Here is an 18129-nt window from a genome sequence, read left to right on the forward strand (position 1 = left end):
CTAATACAGTTACATAAGATGTATTACGACAGTCTTTAACACTTTTGCTAAGTTCAAGGATGAAACACTGATGACAATATCCAGCTAAATCAGTTAAATCCCCCGGCTTTTTCTTTTCGGGTTTCTTTTGTTTTCTAACCATAGATAAGAAATTGTATAAGATCTACCTTTTTAAACTTCCGTATGGAAGCATATTCAGCTGCAGCTGGATCTTGATTGACCAGGGAATTCACAGAGGACAGAGGAGATCTGCTAACACCGCTCGCTCCGTTTCCTCTCCCTGCCATGGTTCCATTAGTGACGCCGTTTCCTCTGCCGTTCCCTCTACCAGCCTGAAAACAAAAACACACAGGTTAGTCTCTCACTGATCATTTGTCTCAAACGTAAACAGAGAAAGACAACCGATGCAATGCATCCTGAATGAGCAGCAATCCCATTTATCTTCGAACAAATAGAATCTGCTGGGAGTGGCAGCTCCAATATGTTTAGAACTAATTTTACTTTATTTTTTTGGTATTATTAGCAGCAGTTACAGCACCATTCTAACTTATTAGAACCATTGTTAAGATGAGTAAAAAGCCCTTAATTAAATACTTACTTAATCACAAGAGTTTAACTTTAATTTTTCTAGTTTCTAAATAAATATGTTGTCAAGATGTTTTTTTTTCTTTTCTTTTAACAAAATCATTGGAACCAAACTTTTTGGCACACTGTTGTCTGTAAAATTTCCTTATGCCAATAGGCTAGCGTTTATTCTTCTGCAACAACCTTTCAGTAGGATGAAGCTTGCAAGTAGAGGGATCTTGGTCAGTTTCTTTAGTTTGCTCATCTTTTCTCTTCTCTTTGCGTCAACCCGCAGGTTTTCTACAGAATGAGGATCTGGGTGTCAACATGGCCATGGAAGAAGGTTTATTTTGTTTCTGATAAACTTGTTTGTCTTGGTTCGGTCATGCTTTCGGTCAATATGAAAGTAAATAACCCGATGGCCAACCATTTTAAATGTGTTCTCATATGGTCCACAAGGCTTCTATTTAAAATATCAAATTATTTTAAAACGTTTATCAGGAAATGCACTCCTGTGGGGATACTCAAACTCACATCTACACAAAACCTCCATCCTACTTAATAGTGGGGGGGAGTTGCTTTTCCACATTGTCATTCTATGTTTAATGACAAAACTGCCAAATCTATTTGTTACTAAAAGAGTTCGGTCTTTGATTAATTTTAACATAAGTTGGCCCCAGTTGATACCCCAGTGAATCAAACTCTACATATTTATGTTTGTAATGGCAGCAAAAGGCTTTGCTCTGGCATGACTTCCAAAATACCAGTTTGCACATAGACAGTGTCTAATTGTTACTATGGAGACCTGGTTTCCCTCGAGATGGCACTTTTTGCAGCAGTACTCCAAAAGGGAGATTTGGAGATTTTTTTCTTAATCTCCCTCATCTTCATTTTTATTTTGTGTGGTGGTGATATTAATATGGCTCCTTGTCTAACTGAAACGGCAGTGGAAAAGAGAAAAGTTGTTTTCATAGACCAGGGAACAACAAAGTCATGGGTTAATAATTAAAAGTAAAAAGAAACTTGGAACTTTTAATAAGAATAAATAAATTATAAATGCGTTTTAACTAAAACTTCCGCTACATTTATTTTGTAGACATTGTTAGTGTGCCAGGAGTTGTGCCAGTGACTGAAAAAAAATCAACTTGAATTTAAGGTTGAATTTTTATGATTTTTTTTCAGTTTTGTATATTTTGTAACTGCAATAAAACGTTGATTCAATTCAATTTGTATATCTAGTGTGCTTATGTGTGCTGTACTACATCCAATTTATACATACAGAAAACCTACTTAAAACAAATCCAGTTTAAGGTTTCACAGTCAGTGAGCAACATTTCTTTCCTCTTAAGTTACAGACTATAAATGTATCACTGCTTAATGTCTGTGTGTACATACGTTTCCTTGCCCGTTCCCACTACGAGCTCCTCCTGAGAGAGGCGGGGGGCTCTGAGCGGCTCTGATCGTCGATGGCGTGCTGCTTGATGACGTCAGCGGAGCAGAGGGCACTCTGGGAGCCGCTTCGCCTTCCCGGATACCAACGCTTTCGTACAGACCATCGTCCAGGTAACGGGTGGGCGTTGGGTTATTGCGCAGGCCGACCTCAGTGTAGGTGTGGTCTCTGGCCTCCGCTCCGCCACCTCCACCTCCACTCCCGCCTCCGCCTCCTCCTTCACCTCCCGCTTCCCCTCCACCACCGCCCCCTCCGCCTCCCTGGCCAGACGCCTGGGGACTGGTGGGGATCTGGGGGAGCTGGCGGCCATGGGAGGGCCTCAGGTCCGTCTGGGAGCGTCGACTGTGGAGGAGCAGGAGGTCCATACTGGCCGGGCGGCTCTTGCTAACAGCTGCACGGAGACAGGGAAGAAGAAGAAGGAGGAAAAGGGAGAGAAAATGTTTGAATATGCACTGCTGAGAACGTGTAACAGCTCGGATGTGTATATTATTTATTATCACACAGAACCTGTTAGTTAGCACTTACAGTTTCCATTGCAGGGAAAGCGATTGATCTCATGCAGCCTGGTGTCAGATTTACTCATGGAGTTCAGTTTTGGATGCCGAAGCGTACCCTGCTGTCGCACACACACACATAGACTTGTTAATGGAGGCATAAAACATGCAAACACATGCATGTGCATCTGTTAGAAGGGAGGTTAGAAGTAAAACAGTAGAAGTGGATGGTGACAGGCATAGGGGGGTGGTTTTGGGAGGGATGGGGGGGGGGGCTGTAAAATGAAAACACGTCTCACCATATTTACAGATGTCCCTTTGTCTCCGGCCGGGGGGTGCTTGCTCTTGCTTTTTCTGACATGGCATCAAAGTGAGGAAGGTCACCAGAGGCCCGTGGACAGAAAGAGAAGACACACACACACAGAGAGAAGATACGATACCATCAGCATCTAACTGTGGTCAGGGCATAGAAGTCCTTGGTTGATAACAAGAGCCCAGTCGAACAGTGAATGGAGCATGACTCTGGCTTTTTATTGAGGCAAAGACGACCTTCATTTTCTACACGTAGATAAAATCAGATAAAATTCACAAATGTTCTTTTGTACTTTGCTCTATTCTGCCTTCAGGTTGACGACTTGTAAAACAAATGTATTCCGATAAGTGTTATGCATGCGAGCAGATCCCTGGAGGTGGCTGTAACTACAGGAAACAGTTGATATGGAGCCAAAGCAACAAGACAAAGTCAAAGAAGAAGAAGAGGAAAAAAAAACTCTGCTGTGCAGGTGTGACTGTGAACAGCGCTCCTCCCTCTGCCTCTTCTCTTTGGAGGGTGAGTGCATCACATAACACAAGAGATCCTACTGCTGTGCTGCAAAAGCACAGTGAAGCAATAAATAGAATTTCAGGTTTGCAAACAGGTGCAGAGTCCCTGCTGCGTCATCCTATTATGCAAGTCGCTGCAAAGACTGTGTCAGATCCATGTTACTGGAGCACGATATTGTCTCGTCCGGCGAACTGCAACCATTTTGTACAAACATATGGTCATCATGCCCCCAGGGGGATCCTGGGAAGGTGAAGAGAGCTCCCCTGGTGATTTTCATAATAATTCGAAGGAGGGGGTTTACAGGAAATGATGACAGTGAAGCACAAAGTCGGAGAACAGGCACGATTATTATATCAAAACAAAACTCTCCAACAACTTTGCTCATTTACAGAATTCAATTTTTGCTTATTTTCTTTGCAAAGTAAGTCGAACTCAGTCAGACTAGAAGGGGATAGTCCGTGAACATCCAATTTTAAGTCTTGTCAAGGACTTTAAATTGGATTTTGTTCTGGAGTTTAAATACTTCGAATTCTAATACATAAACATGCTCTGATCCCATTGCAATTTTGGGAACAGAGGGTAATTGTGATGCTGAAGTGTATTCTTCCAGTATATCCCTTGATTTAGATTCCTCCAATATTCCCTCAAGTCTGTCAATCATCCATGTCCCTGCAGACATGGATCCCCATAGCGTGATCCTGCCATTATGGGGATTGTGAATTCAGAGTAACGTGAAGTGATAATTTTCAAACGCTTTTTTATGTAGGTCAAAACGTTTAATTTTGGTCTCATATGGCCCAGGCTCTCTTCCACATGTTTACTGTGTTTCCCCAAATTTCAAACATGACTTCGTCTTGCTTTATATTAACATCAGCTTTCTTTTGAATGTGCGACTAATAGCTGTGCTGGAAAGTGTTCAAGGTATGTAGCTGCAATCTATTTTATTTACAAAAATAAAGGCAATGAATAAAAATGCATACTTCACTTTTAGTTTTATAACTTGTAAAAGAAAAGCTGAACCATGTTTCAGTTTCTTCCCCCTTCTCAGTTATGTTACACTTGGCCTATCTGATAAAATCGCAATAAACTATGTTGAAGTTTGTGGCTGAAATATGACAAAATGGGAAAAAAAATTATAATTTCCATGGAACTTAGAAGAATATTTTGCAGAAAACATCAATAGATCAGAGAATATTTTACTATATTTTTTTTGTACTTTGTAAATATATATATTTTTTGTACTTCAACTGCATGCTATTAGGACTTCTGGATTTTACAGCAAGTTGAAAGGTTGTTCTCATTTCATTGCATTGCTGACTGTGTTTTAACGTGGATATAACAAACCAATCTGGATCTGAATCAGCACTTGACTGTGACAAACTGGTTATGCACAAGAAAACTACTGAATATCCAATACCATCCAGCAGGGAGGCTAAGTATTCTTTAGATGACATAAGATGGTTGGACATTTCTCTACATCCAAATATGCATTTCCCATGGCAACACAGGCACAATGCAGCTGCTGATTGGTCCCTGAGGAGTTTGAAAAAAAAAAAAAAAAAAAGCTCCTCCCTTGCGTCTGATCCTCTTTAAACCGTGGGGTGTCCCAGTGAGCGTGCCTGCTGTGGAGTTTGCTGGAGAGAAGTGACTTCGGGCAACTCTTACTCTGGCTTGCCTCCCCCTCACTGTCCTGTAAGCATTGGTTCATCTCATCTGACACTAACAGCCATTAACATTCATTACTGCCACTGTGCTCAAAGTAGGGGATGAAAGAGATGGAGAGTAAATGGACAGAGGGAAAGGAAATAATGGAGCAGGGGAGTTCAGAAGAAGTAGGGAAACAAAGAGAAGGAGTGGATGATCAGAGGGATCTGAGGGTGCAAGGGAAGAGTTCAGCAAATTTGCTAAAACTTTGGCTGTTATCTCTTTCTTTTCCTGCGCTGTGGAAAAGCGTCAACACTTTGTAAACCTTTCCTCTTTTCTAACTTAAATGAAACAGAAATATTTTTTGGTGATACTATACTGTACATTCACTAGCTGAGACGGCACACCACGCACCATGCACACTCTACACCCAAATAGCCGGCCCTACCCTCTCTTGTTGAAGTAATTTCAGTGAAATGCTTTACTTAGTCAGTCCTTACTGGATTTATTAGTAAGTGTTGGGTCACTGTCATGTCCGATCTGCTTCAGCTTTACTTTTTACAGATGGTCTCACGTTTTCCTAATTCGCCCGTGTCAAACAGTAGAAGTCATTGAGAGTTTTATGGTGGTGAGCCAGCCACGCCCTGCTGCAGTAAAAGATTCTCAAACCATAACCATAACACTTCCACCTCTATGCTGTCCATCGGTCTCATTGCCCTTGCACATCCCCCACAACATTTAAACTTCTGTCTCATTTTGGTTCTACAGGCATGGACTTCCATATCAACAGTACCACAAACCTTATGTATGTTTCCTAATGGAGACTTCTTTTATCAAATTACCGCCTGCTTTTAGAGCTTGCCTGTTTGGACAACCAGACCCGGGAGTGATGGTAGTTGTTTTGAATGTCCTCCGGTTTCAGACTATTTTCCCTACAGCGGAACGGCTGATTTCAGATTCATTGGAGACTACTCTAAATCCCTCACCAAACTCATAAGCTGCTGCAATCTTCTTTCTGAAGGCCTCACACAGTTCTTTTCCAGTTACCATGTTGTTTATTCTAATTTTAACAGAGAGGAGCAAACCAAACTAAATGCCCTAAGCTTAAACAGGACAAACCTCCTTAAAATGAAGTAGTGATGTTGTGATCACTCTGTTTGTGATATTAACAACTTTAAATAGAAATGTGATGGTGTCCTAATGTACAGCGAGTTCTGCTTCACTGAACTGTAACAGGCCAGTCCAAACAACACAATGACTCTGTGTTGTGTTGATGTTTTTAAGGAAGACGAGTTTCTGGGGGATCTAACACACTAACCAGAATTTGACCCTTTTTAAAAATTATTTTTAAGAAAACTTCAATCGGGCATTTATTTCCTGACTGAGAACATATCGGATTTGGATCCGTGCAATCGGCTCAGCTTCACCCAGCACACTCTCGTGCAGCTTTCACAGACTGGCCAAGTTCACTGTAACAATATTTTCAATGCACAATGAAGAACACAATAAAAAATGATGTACCTGAATGAGAACATATCGGGCTCGGCTCAGTACAATCGGCTCTGTTTCACGCAGCACTCTACAACAGAGCATTACATTAGCATTTCGCTTTAGTATGAGTGTTTTTGCAACATTAAACAAATTGAAAGTACAAAAGCTGGTGCTAGGCACACATCCAGTAAATATTCATCACACTCCATGTACATAAGTTCATAAAAAATATTATTTATGTATTGCTAACGCTTTTCTACACGGTGTGCTGAAAAACGCAACTCACCTACCGCGTGACTTTCACAGATTGGCACTGATTACAGGAGGCAGCAGCATATAGCCAGCCACACAGAGAGGGGGCGCTATTTCCCATTGCACTGATACATAAAGCAACCTAAGACACTAACCAGAATTTGACCTTTTTTTATTTTTAAGAAAACTTCAAAAGGTATTTTCTTTTTTGCATTGTAGCCTTGATCTTGTTCAGTTATTAGGACTAATATTTCTAAGATAACACTATTATCTTAGAAATATTAGTTTATGGATATGTAAAAAAAACCCATACAGGCTTTCAAAGGGGGAGCTCAGTATTGTAAGTTTATTGATTTTATGTTACTAACATCAGTTTTTAATCAGTTTCTGTTAACTTTTATAATGATAACAACAATTAATATGCACAATGTGATCTGTTAATGCACTTTTGAAAGGCTTTTTCCTCACTAAAATTAACAGCCTTACCTTTGGCAACCCACACAGACGAGGACGATAAGGATAGTGACCACAAAGGCTGAGGCTGCTGCGATTGCTCCCAGAACCAGCAGGCTTTTATAGGGGAGCTCTGAACCTGGGTCTTCCTTGTCAGCCATGACACAAACTCTGTCTTGCTCACTTTCAGTCAAGCGCCAGTTCTGCAAATCGGACCTTGTGATCAGGAAAACCTGCAGGGACACAAGGAAAAAGAAAAAGAGAACACATGAGTGACATGGGAGATAAAAGGAAACAGAAGAAAAAAAAATCACAGCATGAACTACAGAGAAAGATGGTGTCTTTGCGTGTGTGTATGCGTGTGCGTGAGCATGGACACACTTGCCTCTGGCTTTTTATCACTGTCTTTTTCTGACATATCAGTTTCTATTTTTGACTTTCTCGAATAATGCACAGAAAATAGAACACCTTGCAAGGAAGCAGCTAGCATGCCAAAAACACTTTGATCATCCTTTCTCGAAGCCTGAGAGAACCTTGTGTTAGTTTAACAGGGGAATGAAGACGCAACTGAGCTCCTTATAGGCAGCAATAGTGGGACCGCATGCTCTGCGGCTGTACTTCAGCTGGGGGTATGAATCGAGTCACAGCAGGCTTAAGCACAGAAGACAAGATTATGCATCATAGTAATATTGCTGCACAGAAGATAGGAGAGCATGTTTACTCCAAGTCTGTTTAGCTTTCTGACGCAAAAACCTATTCCACGAACATACACAATTCTCATTCATGTCAGACAAGATTAACTCTGGACAGATTTACATGCTGGTCCTACACGACTGGATTAGTGAAGATAGATTTGACTACTACAATGAAAAATGTAAAAATCGAATATATGATTTTATTCAAGCACATTCACAGTATATTTTCTTAACAAAGTATTGAAAAGAAACAGCATCTAAACCAGGTTATATCTGCAGTAGCTTCCTGTTATCCCTAAACCTTCTTTAAAAGCAGCTCAGGTTTACCCAGCTGCGCTAACAAGCCGTCATTATTCCAGCGACCTACTGCGCTCATGCAGTCAGTGCTTCCATAATCACAGATTAAAGGAAGTAAAACAAAAGCAGGGCGCTTTAGTGATACATGTTGAATCGCAAACATACACGAGTAGTGTGACAAAGCAAGCATAATGTTTTAGCATCAAAATTTTCTAGAGCACAAGCGGAGCAGCAGAGTTCCTGCAGATGAATAGACAGTCGGCTGTTGGTTCATCACATTCTCCCAGAGTTAAGTGGGTTCATTTAATAGGGCTACAAAACAATTTTTCTACCAAAAAATTACATTTGCCAACTCCTTTCAGTGGCCTGACTGCATTGACTTTTAAGTTTAAGCTTTAGCTCCAGGAATGTTAGTTGTTTTTTAGTTGTAGCTGAAAAAAACAAGTGATTTTGCTAGAGATACACTGATCAATGGGCCAGAGGTTGAAATTGGCCACTATTTTTTCTTGCTTGGTTCTAATCGGTAATCAGTAGGTCAAATAGTAAATGTGATTTTTTTTTTCTCTCTCTTATCACTCAACTATTAAATCCTTCAAAACTAAGAACTGTCATTATTTTCAATCTAAAAATACATAAACCAACAACATGCATTTTGATGCACAGATTAATAAAAATTAGATAAGGGTTAAAAATATATATATATATATATATATATATATATATATATATATATATATATATATATATATATATATATATAAACAGGGATGATCTTGTATTCCCTTTATTGTCATTTAGACTGAAAACTTTATATGTGTAGTAACACACATAAAGTAGGTTTTTACTTTGTTATGTTTGCTTATGGATGAAGTTAAAGAAGAGCCCCAACTTCACAGAGTCTGTTTATTCAGTTACAATAATGATGGTCTTCATATTGCAGGTAAATTTGTAATAAACAGACATTTATACCTTTTTTTTCATTCAGCAACAGAAATATGGCATCACTATCAAAAGCAAACTGCGCTTTTACCATTTTAGTCACCGATATTAATGTTGACATTCTTTTCTAAACTTATCATTTCAAGTCAGTACAGGACTCTTTTCTGTGTGTTTTTAATCTGCTTTTTTATCTAATCTGAGTTCTTTCTATTTTCCTATGAGGTCACACAGAGAAGCAGTGTGTTGTGTTTAGAATTAACAGAAGCATACAAAAACGTATCACCATACCTTACAAAATTTTTTAAAGACATACGAAGGTATGTATGTATTTTGAACGGAGGAAAACAAATAGCCTTCTCATGTCTTTGGTTTTTAGTAAAGAGAAACATTAATAATAATGACCCAAAAGAAGAGAAAAAGTCAGTGTAACAATACAGGTAAGTATTTTGATTATTCCAGAATTGTTTTAGCCCAGTAGCTATTTTTTGAAGCTATTTACTGATTTCTGAAGACTAACACTCATCTGCCTTACTTGAATCCCGTGTGTGCTTATTTTTCCCACTTTGAAGAATATCTTATTCAGGTCATATTAATTCCCCAACTGATATGTCAAAATTTAACTAAGATTGTGGTGAAATAATAAGAGACATATTTCCTTCAATGATATTAAAATATATGTTTACTACAGGTGACTGAGAGCCAACCAGTGAATTTGCTTATACAAATGAGAACATATTTATATTCAAGCATGTTTACATTTCTGACTTACAATGAGACGGACATAGTGTGCATAAGCAGGTCATGACATAACTCATACACTACTGCAAGTTTGTGGGGGAGAGACTGTGGGATACACAACAACTGGTTCTGACTCTGGGTTTCTGTTTTTGCAGATAAAACTCCATCTTTCTTTTATTTCTTCTCCTTTTGATCCCTCTACGTTCTCTCTCTTTTTCCAGATACCCTCTCCTCCTCTTCCTCTCTGTCTGTCTGCCTGACCCTGCAGATATGTGAGGCGATGCACAGCGAATGAATTAACAGAGCAGTGGCCTTAGACAGTCCTTTATGCCACAGACAGACAGGCAGGCAAGCAGAGGGAATACACCACAGAGGAAAGATGGGGAAAAATGGTGAATGAAATGGGGAGAGAAAGGGAGAGGTAATCAGACAGGAGTGAGTGAGTGGGATGAAAGTTGGTAGAGATGCAAGGAGGACAGGGAAGAGGGGAGCTCCCTTAAAACATGAAGGAGGAGAGAGGAGGAGAGGGGATCATAAACAGTGGGGGAGGGAGAAGAAGAAAGATAGCGAGGAGACTCTAAAGACAGTGTAAGAGGAAAAAGAAAGCGGGCAAGCCATGGGAGAATGTGAGAAAAAAAAAGAGGAGGAAATGAGAAGGAGGTCATCACTGGTATGTTTCTGTGTGCGATTTGTCAGCCTTCTCCTGAAAAATTCAGAGGAGAAACACATACGAGGGTTGCCTTTCCGGCAAGCGTGATGCGAGATGGGAGCACATGTCGTTACAGCATGCAACCCTCACAAGTAGCGAAAAGGACCGAGGACGAGGGGAGACGGCTTCTGCATGACGCCCCTGCAGCTGCACGCTCAACAGTGTAACACGGTCAAGGTGCAACAGTGTTTATTCCAGCATCTGTCTTCATTTCACAATGTTACCAGCAAAAATGATGACAGTGGTAACGGCAGCATATTGAGAGTGATGGCAGGGGCGGTGATGGCACTAGTGATGCCTGCTGGGGGCGATTATGATAAAGATGTCAATGATGGTGACGATGATGATGGTGATGAAGAAGGGTGCAGCTGCTAATACTGATGGAAATGAGGGTGATAATGAGGTCAAAGTGAGCGCTGCGTAGACACACTGCGGGACGGATGCAAGCAGCAGAAGAAAAGAGGATGCAGCAGTGCAGCTCAACCACAGGGTGGAAGGTTTCCTCTGAGATCACACACGCCTAGCACAAACCAGAACAAACGCGCACAAAACGCACACAGCATAAAATGATACATGGTGCCGCTGCCAATCTAACAGAAATCGTCCTGTTTCGCAACCACTTTTACCGACTTACCTTGACTGTGAAGGAGGAGAGGCTGCTGCAGGCTGATTATTGTTATTTATCAATATCTGTCTAATATAAGTTAATTTGAGTTTCTAGTCTATGTTAATAACCTTATTTAACCAGGTTTGTCCCACTGAGATCAAAAGATCTTTTTTTTACAAGAGACACTTGTCCAAGAATGGCAGCATACAGAAAGACAGAGAAACAAAAAATACTCAGCTGCAACACATCATTAAACTTAAACTTTTGGCTATAAAATATAGTTTTGATACAAATAATTGTTGAGTCTGATCTTTCAAGCCTTTATCTTAAAAATATTATTCTCTACAGAGAGTCTGATGAGCATATTTGCTGACAGATGAAGCATAGTGCTAATACTAAGGTTATTAAATCAGGTCTTCTTACTTTTGACAGTGTGAGGAGGTGCAAAGTCCTGTTGGATGTAATGAAATAACCTTCTCCACACAGCTTGTCAGCAGAGGGAAGCAAGAAGTGCTCTAAGACTCACTGGTTGACAACTGTGATGACTTTGGATTTACTAAAGATGACAAAGCTCTGCAAATCACCATTGATAGCAATAACTCCATATAGGACGTTGAACACCTTTCTCTAGGCCCTACAATCAGACGAAATTTACTTTCATCTGAAAAGATGGCCTTGGAACCTTGAATAATTGTCACTTTTCACTTTAGCAAACATCTCATCCATCCATCCAATGCTTAAACAGTTTGTCATAATATGTCAAACATATAATGCTTGTCAAACTGGTTCATCAACCAATGATCAACCAACTTTCTGAAACAGATCAGAGGTATGTCTCATGAACCATCAACTGGTAGTATGGTATATATAGTCGCAGCGCAACTTGATGTTGCATTTCTGACAATAAAAGGACATGTATTTGGATGGGGTCAACAGCCAGAGAGAAAAGGAAGAGGAAGAGGAGCTAAGCTGTGACAGAGGAGATAGGAGGTAAAACAGAACAAGAGGCAGAAGAGGCCGAGAACATATGCCATCATCGGTTTGCGACCCACAACAAGATGCTGATGGAGTTCTTCTCACCCTAGTCCTCATTCCTTAACCCCATTGAGAATTCTTTTCTCAGCATGGAGATGGAAAATATGTGATTGCCAGCCATACACACAGATGACCCTTCTGGCTGCCATGGATGGAGGCATGTGATAACTTCACAGCAGATGCCTGAAGAGGCTGGATATCACACTCTAAGAGATTCTTTCCACACTACACTGCAAGATAACAAGCAAGAATGTTAAAAAGTGTAGGAATATTGCACTGCAAATTCTATGGATCTTCATGCATTGTTTTTGTATACTTTATTGTATACTTTTGTGTACTTATAACAAGTTATAAGTAAATCCATCCATCCATTCTCTGTTCACCCTTGTCCCTAACGGGGTCGGGAGGGTTGCTGGTGCTTATCTCCAGCTACGTTCCGGGCAAGAGGCGGGGTACACCCTGGACAGGTCGCCAGTCTGTCACAGGGCAGCACAGAGACATACAGGACAGACAACCATGCACACACACTCACACCTAGGGAGAATTTAGAGAGACCAATTAACCTGACAGTCATGTTTTTGGACTGTGGGAGGAAGCCGGAGTACCCAGAGAGAACACATCAGAGAGCACAGGGAGAACATGCAAACTCCATGCAGAAAGACCCCGGGCCGGGAATCGAACCCAGGACCTTCTTGCTGCAAGGCAACAGTGCTACCAACTGCTCCACAGTGCAGCCCTGTTATGAGTAAATGAAAACACAAAATATATATAAAAAAAATCCATCTCAATGTTATTTTTCTTTTTCGATCCTTAATTTGTCATTCTAAGTTAATTCATTTATTCAGTGTGATTCCACATACAAACGCTAGAGGGCGCCTGTGACATAGAGAAGGTTGGGCACGCAGAAGAAGAATAAACCTTCCTGTTAGATGTTAAAGAAAGCTTAACGTGTCTATCTCGTCTTATCACAGGTCAGTAAAAATGTATGTTGATGTATATTGGTTACCTTCAAATGTTGAGGTTATTGAATCGACAGTCAACTAAAGTCACATTAAGTAATTTGAGATTAGTGTGTAGAAAACGGGACATATTTCTGGAGACTAATTAATGCTAATGCTAGTGGACTTTGTACAAGTGTGTTGAGCTAGCTGAGAAACAGCTGAATGACTGTTGAATTCACTTTGAACTTATTGTGTTTTGGACTTTTTGAAATGGTTCTCACACAAAATGCATTGTTTTGGTGTCTTTATTAGTAAAATAGACATTTCTTTATAGGTTATTGCAAAACCATATTATTATCACATTTGGTGAGTAAGCAATGACTGTATGAACCAGTCATACAGTCTGGTTCAAAGAGACACAGCATTAAAGGAGAATTACACCTTTGTCAGTTTTGTAGTTAGCTTCTTTTTTTTTACATAAAATATTGTTATTCTGTGAAAACAATAGCTATTACAGTTACTCAGTGTTGCCTCAAGTATTTGACATGAAGTATTGCATATTATTGACACAGATATTTACTTTTGAGAGATGAACTAAGGCGTTTGAACAAGAGACTGGAGTTTGCATGTAATCAGTCCATGGTGCTTTGGTATTTGTATAATTTTTTTGAGAAATGCACTTACTGTTTTGTCGAGTATGATTTCAGAAATTTACCAAAGTGACAGAGAAAAACTGTAAATACACCAAAAAATATTACAATTATTCAAAAAGCAAAAACAAATATGATGTGTGAATATTAAAAAACTGTGTTGATTAAACAATAGTTCCCTAAACAGTTTTTTAAATTATGAATAACAGCACTGGCGGCAAGCAGGACTCCTCTCAAAGTGGGACATTCTTTTTAAAGGTTTAAAAATAGGACTAACCTGATTAAGCTGCGTTTCTAGGATGACATTAACTTTTGTATTTACATTGTGTTTCCATGAGAACTTTCAGTCGTCAGGAAATCGTTGGCTCAGCTTCTTGTTTCAGAAAAGCAATTACTGGAAAGGCAAAGCATCCAAACAGCAGTGACTTCAGGTCTAGCCAAAAGGAAAAAAAAAGCAAAAAGGGGGCAGCTCTGCACAGTGGTGAGTACAGAAGCATGTTAAGGTTAACTTAAGCTTTTTACAGGTGTTTCCCTAAAGTAATGCAAAATTTATGAACTCTTAGAACTGATTTTGTTCGCTGCGAGGCTCTCCTTTCCCCTTCCTGATTTATGATTGACAAGCTTCTCAAAATGGAATTCATCGGGAGGTTTTGTCAAATTTGGAAATAGAGGTAAAGAAAAACTATGTTGTGGAGGCAAATCTGGCTTATCTGGTGCACACACACATTTGCTTGGCAATGTTGGGAGAAGAAACAGTCTTTGAAATGCTGAAATTCACATCAGACAGTCTGTACTGATGCACAACATGGTCAGGAGATAGTCAGTAAACACGTTGGAAGTCAGGGTGTCCCAAACTGATCCAGTGTATTGTCCTTATCAAGGAACTTTGTAAAAGACAGTTATTAAAACCTCTAACAAACTTGATAACCAATCTCTGATGTTTGTGTTCTAGCTGTAATTTTTTTGTCAGTCTCAGCCATATTGTTAGCGAGCAAGCAATGCCGCTACATATTAAAACCACAGCCTACTTTTGTGTGCTCAACTTGCCAATCTGTACATTATTTTGCTGATTTAAGAAGTCTGGGTTTTCCCCAACAAGAAAAGATTTCTAAGTGCGATGATCACAGTTAAAGAAAGACTGCACTGGCACTTGTCACATCTTGTCTGTCTGTATCATGTGACCTGCTACGCTGACAACTGTCAACGCAGTTAGCCTGACATATCAGCAAGCTGGCTGTTATAGCAGCTTTTTTACCCTTTTAACATCTGTGTATCACGGCATATTATAGCATCCTGAATGTAAACAAGTGTTCATTAAAATTGAATTGTTTAACCTCTCTTTCACATTTTCTCTTGAATATTGATCTGTCTATCTTTTTTTTTAACAATGCCATTGTATTTACTTCAACTTGAGGCAGAACCTAAATCAACCACAGAGGTTTTCAGTAAACCCACTTTAAGACTGGAAAAGCAACACAATAGTGACAACATAATATTCAGATGATTTGCTCTCATTATTGGGTAATAAGTTTGTCACGTAATAAGTCATTAGAAAATGCCAAGATCTGTTGTATAGCAGAGAAAACAAAATTTTAGTAGAGCTTATGACTGAGGATCAGAATGAAATATGAGGTTTATTTGGCTTCAGTAAGACTCTCAACACTTTTGTAATTGTTTTAATTGGAAAATCAAACATTGGGAAGAATATTTAGAATTGTTATTTGTCCTTGAAAATATAGAAAGCGCGAGCAGATGTACAAGTGCATCGTACTGCCTTTGTTTATTTTTTAAATGAGTTTTCAACACATTGCTCTTCAGAGGTTCATGTTGTTCATCCTTATTCAATTAAATACACCCCTTGCAGTTTTTGCAAAGCTAACCAAGATACTAAAGATTTTCCATTCCTGACACATGCTCAGCATGAATATGTTTCAGGAATCTGAGAAGCAAAAAAAAAAAAGGTATGATGGTTATCTTGATGATTTAGGGTGTCCTCATTGAGTTGACCAACAAACTTGGATTGATGTAACTTTTGAACAGTTCGGTTTTCGTGATTTTTCTTCTTTGCTGTTTATCTGTCCTTTGCTTTCTGGCACACTGTAGACTTTAGGTTTGCAAAGTTTGGTTTCACTTAAGCAACTCAATCTTATGGTTAGGTTCAGGAAGTGTAGCTACTTGGTGTCAGGTGAAAGAGAACACCATTATCATGTTAAGATCTAATGCTAAATACTACTGTTTCCATTCACTGGTGAAGCTAGAGATCCTGACAAATTAAAATGCAGTAATTAAGTAGACATATGCATTTTTCCTCATTTTATTTGAACAATTTTTCGCAGTTATTAATACAATTCTTTCTAGGTTTTGCTGTAAACTTGCTGGTATTTATTTGCGCTATTATTGTCAAAGCTGACTATATAATGAAGGCAAAATGAAATTAATTTGTCCCTGAAACAAATCTCCCAACCACAACATCAAGACACTATTTAGAGCCAGTGGAATATATTTTTACATTCATCCCAAAACTTTCAAAGATGATATCTCAAAATCTCATGAAATATTTTTTTTCACTGAGGTAAGATCGCTTTCTAGGTTAGTAAGATCTGCATTAAAACAGGCATGTAGTGTTGCTATAAATAAAGTAATACATTCATATAACACCAACGCACACATCTGCTTCTCAGAAATCTATTTATAGCATTTACAATCATGTGTTTTCATGAAGTACGGGAAATGTTCCTTTTATCTCACCTCTCAATGTGGTCAGATTATATGACAACCTTCATTATTTAGTTGGATCTAATTCCCTCAGGTAATCCCAGAGCCTGAAATAAAGTGCATGTACAGATGAATTTCAGTATATTTGAATATTATTGTGCATTTACTACTGATACTCATTTGTTTATTTCAAACATTTATTTCTGTTAATTTTGATGATTATGGCTTACTTTCTTGTAATGCAAATGAGAATTTAACATCACAACACTCCAATGACAGTTTCTTCTTCTTCTAAAAAAAAATCTATTCATTGTACAGCATATGCACTTAATACTTGTGAGGGGCTCCTTTTGAATAAATTAGTGCATTAATAGTGTGACCTTCAGCTTGTTTGTGTTGTTGGATTGATCACTCATTTTTCTTTTGACAATACTCCGTAGTGGCTCTGTAGAGTTTTCACAACTTTTGATATTCTGGTTCAGAAGTTGCTTACACAATAAATGCCACAGTTGTAGTCTGTTTGTGGTGGCTCTTGAAACGCTGCCTCCAGCTGCAGTAAGTGTCTTTTGAACCTCTCACGATCTCTTTCTTTTCAAGACTCACATTGCTGCAGTTATGCATCTATTTAGGTTTTCCTTCCAATCAGTGTTCTGATTTATGTTTCTGATACAGCAGTCTGAGAAGTCAGCTTCTTTAACTGACATATTGAGGCATGTTGTGAGCTGTGCACAGAATATTTATCACTGTGGAATGTGGAACCGTTAGCATTTTAGCCTATTTACTCATATTTTCATTTGTCTTGATAGATAAATGATATGTAAATTGCCATGAAATTCAAATGTAGCTTCACCTGTTTTTTTTTCTTTCATTAGATTTGCCATTTTACTCAACACTATCTCCTGATTTTCTCATCACCTTCACTCATCATTTAAAAACCAACCGCAAACATTGTTCCTTTGGGTTCACACTGGATTAAAAAGCCTGCATCTCTGCAATTTTCATAATTGTAAACAGACTTTGACCTGGCTGAAACCATTCTGAGCTCAGTCTCTATCATCACATTAAAAGTCCATTTAAGTGAATTTCACTCCAGCTACCGAGGAGTTTGTGTACTGCCTGTGCCCATCGTGCCAAGAAACCATTAAAAGGCCAACAGCTCTGACCTCCCTGTGTGAAAAATTTGCACACATCACCTTCCCACCACTGATCTGTGAGTAAAATCAACCTGTAAAACAGTTGCGCCCTTTTTACGCTCCACTTCTGAGTCAATCAATCACGCTAACAGTCAGTGATGTGCACATAATCTTTTGGGCAAAAATAAAAGGTTGACAGAGGGCAATTGTGGGGGGAAATATCTCAAGTTCATCAGCACATAAGAGGGAACAAGAAATCTCATTGTGTCCACAGCATAACAAGATGAAATGAAGGAGTAGGGGAGATAGAAAAGGAGAAAACCTGAGGTAAGATGGGCTGCAGCTTAACCCTGTGACATTTCTGCTATCAGCTCCAGGCCCATATCTCAAAGCCTCAGATACCTACACATGGGGTAGAAAAACTTTGTACAGACACTTGGAAATTCAGATTGTAATTTATTGCTTTCCCCTAAATGACTTGCTACCAGCGGTCACATCC

The 18129-nt window shown here is 39.2% G+C and overlaps 1 protein-coding gene across 3 annotated transcripts in view; it reads right to left on the reverse strand.

Annotated features, from left to right (window-relative positions):
- The window catches only part of LOC116728311 (uncharacterized), a 54705-nt gene that overhangs the window by 14541 nt on the left and 22035 nt on the right, over nucleotides 1-18129 (reverse strand). Inside the window, exons 1-6 of one of the 3 annotated variants that reach the window (XM_032576345.1) lie at nucleotides 7205-7315; nucleotides 6497-6554; nucleotides 2808-2862; nucleotides 2540-2630; nucleotides 1960-2405; nucleotides 168-332 (exon numbers count right to left, since the gene is read on the reverse strand). In XM_032576345.1, the coding sequence (XP_032432236.1) occupies nucleotides 168-332; nucleotides 1960-2405; nucleotides 2540-2630; nucleotides 2808-2862; nucleotides 6497-6510 (771 nt within the window). In that variant the 5' untranslated portion in view covers nucleotides 6511-6554; nucleotides 7205-7315. Of the gene's footprint in view, nucleotides 1-167; nucleotides 333-1959; nucleotides 2406-2539; nucleotides 2631-2807; nucleotides 2863-6496; nucleotides 6555-7204; nucleotides 7405-18129 lie in introns of those variants that run through there. The other 2 variants (XM_032576340.1, XM_032576331.1) reach the window with 2 other exon arrangements.

The sequence above is a fragment of the Xiphophorus hellerii genome, chromosome 1, assembly GCF_003331165.1.
Source record: "Xiphophorus hellerii strain 12219 chromosome 1, Xiphophorus_hellerii-4.1, whole genome shotgun sequence".
Classification (NCBI taxonomy): domain Eukaryota; kingdom Metazoa; phylum Chordata; class Actinopteri; order Cyprinodontiformes; family Poeciliidae; genus Xiphophorus; species Xiphophorus hellerii.